This window comes from Elephantulus edwardii, unplaced genomic scaffold (genome assembly GCF_000299155.1).
Source record: "Elephantulus edwardii isolate Elephantulus edwardi_28Jun2011 unplaced genomic scaffold, EleEdw1.0 scaffold00284, whole genome shotgun sequence".
In the NCBI taxonomy this organism is placed as follows: Eukaryota; Metazoa; Chordata; class Mammalia; order Macroscelidea; family Macroscelididae; genus Elephantulus; species Elephantulus edwardii.
This window is the reverse complement of record NW_006400034.1, coordinates 1,644,712-1,647,090: the sequence shown is the minus strand read 5'-3', so window position 1 is coordinate 1,647,090 and position 2,379 is coordinate 1,644,712. Positions and strand designations below refer to the sequence as shown.

General features: G+C 44.6%; 1 protein-coding gene across 1 annotated transcript; it reads left to right on the top strand.

The window, feature by feature from the left end:
• The first annotated feature begins 741 nt into the window (after positions 1–741).
• On the top strand, positions 742–1,683 carry LOC102866173 (olfactory receptor 9I1-like). The gene has a single exon (XM_006900456.1). The coding sequence runs from the start codon at positions 742–744 to the stop codon at positions 1,681–1,683; it is 942 nt and encodes a 313-aa protein (XP_006900518.1).
• Positions 1,684–2,379: the final 696 nt, after the last annotated feature.

The following is a 2,379-nucleotide window of genomic DNA, read 5'->3' as shown; positions in this document are numbered from 1 at the left end:
CCCCCCCCCCAACACACACACACTCTTTCTCTCTGTCTGAGTTAGAGTTGACTCGTTGCTGACCCTCCAGGGTTTCTCAGGCCAGAGGGGAGGAGATTTCCCTTCTTTTCCCCACAAAGTCAATGGTAGATGCAAACCCTCAAAGAGGCTCAGCCTTTGTGTTGGCAGTGCCAATTCCCTATGGACTGAGCCACCAGAACTCCATCCAATATGAGCTGATTCATTCTCTTCTTACTTCTTAAATCCTTAAATGAGAAAAAGGGATTGGATCTAAATTGTTATAAATTATGTGGAAGAACAGATACTAAGGCCAGTATGTGAAAGATACAGAGAGAGAGAGCATAGTTCATAAAGAGAATGAACGGATGGAGCTTCCCAGTGAAAACATCTCCCCCAGCAAGTAGATGGCCACGTGAGGAACACGTGTTCAGGGAGGGTTAGTATAGAGGCCGGCTGGGCCACTGACACGTTTCAAAGTCTATGTTTCTCTTATCTTTGTAGGAATCTTCAAGAAAGATCCAGGATTAATTTTAATAAAAATACTAATTTAAGGATAAGTTCTGTAAAAATGTACAAGAAGATGCCCAAGAAGAATCAACAAAGTATAAAATTTCTGAAAAGCAAACTCTGGAAATTGGCCTAAAAATATAAATCTAACTTTTACCAATGAGGGGGGAGGGCATCTCTCCTTGAATTCTGAAAATCCATTCTTCTCCTTAGATCAGCAGACTACATAGACCCATGGCAAAGAACAATCTCACCACAGTCACTGAGTTCATCCTTATGGGCTTCACGGACCACCCCAAGTTGAAGGTTCCCCTCTTCCTGGTGTTTCTGTGTTTCTATCTAGTCACTCTGCTGGGGAATGTGGGGATGGTCATTCTGATTCAAGTTCATGTCCCACTACACACCCCCATGTACTTTTTCCTCAGCCACCTTGCCTTCTTGGATGCCTGCTACACCTCAGTCATCACCCCTCAGATCCTGGCCACTCTGGTCACAGGCAAGACTATCATTTCTTATGGCCAGTGTGTTGCCCAGTTCTTTTTCTTCACCATTTGTGCAGGGACAGAGTGCTTCCTGTTGGCAGTCATGGCCTATGACCGCTATGTGGCCATTAGAAACCCACTGTTTTACACCGTGGCCATGAACCCCAGAGTCTGCTGGAGTTTGATAGCAGGAGCCTACGCGTGTGGTGTTTCGGGGGCCATCCTGCGTACCACATGTACCTTCAGCCTCTCCTTCTGTGATGACAATCAGATCAACTTCTTCTTCTGTGACCTCCCGCCCCTGCTGAAGCTTGCCTGCAGTGACACAACAAAAGCTGAGATTCCCATTATCTTTGGCAACTTTGTGTTCCTGGTCAACACTTTGATCATCCTGATTTCCTACGTGCTCATCATCAAGGCCATCTTGAGGTTGAAGTCTTCGGGGAGCAGAGCCAAAACCTTCTCCACCTGTGTCTCCCACCTCACCGCTGTCGCCCTTTTCTTTGGGACTCTCACCTTCATGTATCTACGGATTGGCTCAGACAAATCCTTGGAGGAGGAGAAGGTTGTATCTGTTTTCTACACTGTGGTCATCCCCATGCTGAATCCTCTGATCTACAGCTTGAGAAACAAGGATGTCAAAGTGGCCTTCAAAAAGGTCACTGGAAAATTCCAGGTGTCCCACAGTACGTAGATCTGAGTTGGTGGATCTGTCACTCTAGCCCTTTTTCTTCCCATATATACACATTCTAAAAATAGGTATTGGCTCTATATGCAATTTGTACCCCAAAACAGAGAGAAGGTATACACATATCACTAGCCATACAAGCCAAACATCTAATGTGGTGAATGTTTTCCACTAATCCCATGGAACTCTCTTCTTTTTCCCTCTCTTACTCCTTGTCCAGCCTTGTCTTTCTAAGAACCCAGAAGTCTCATACTATTTCCTATCCTCAGAACTTCTTTAATCTGTAGAGTTCAAGGGTTGTTGGGGTTCTGTCCTCTCACTCCAACAGCCTTTGCATCAATGCTTGATTTGGTGCAGTGAATTACTCAATATGGCCCCAATGACTGTAGCCTTGGTAAAATCTAACAAATAACTGGGTGGGACTATGCAAATGAGGTAGTTGTGACTCATCAAGGGAATTGGGTAACTTGCTAACAATGTAAATAAGGTACACGACACCCTTGAAGGGATGATACCATGAAAACAAGGTGCATGAAATACCAATTAGAGGATTGGTCCATTCTGGCATACCATCAACTTAACAAAAGCTAATCTTTGAACAAGGGAGGAACCTCACAACCATCGAGAAAGAAGAACCAGAAGTCTAGTACATCCTTTAGAACCAGGGATCATGAGCTGAGAATCTCCTAGACTCAAGAGAGA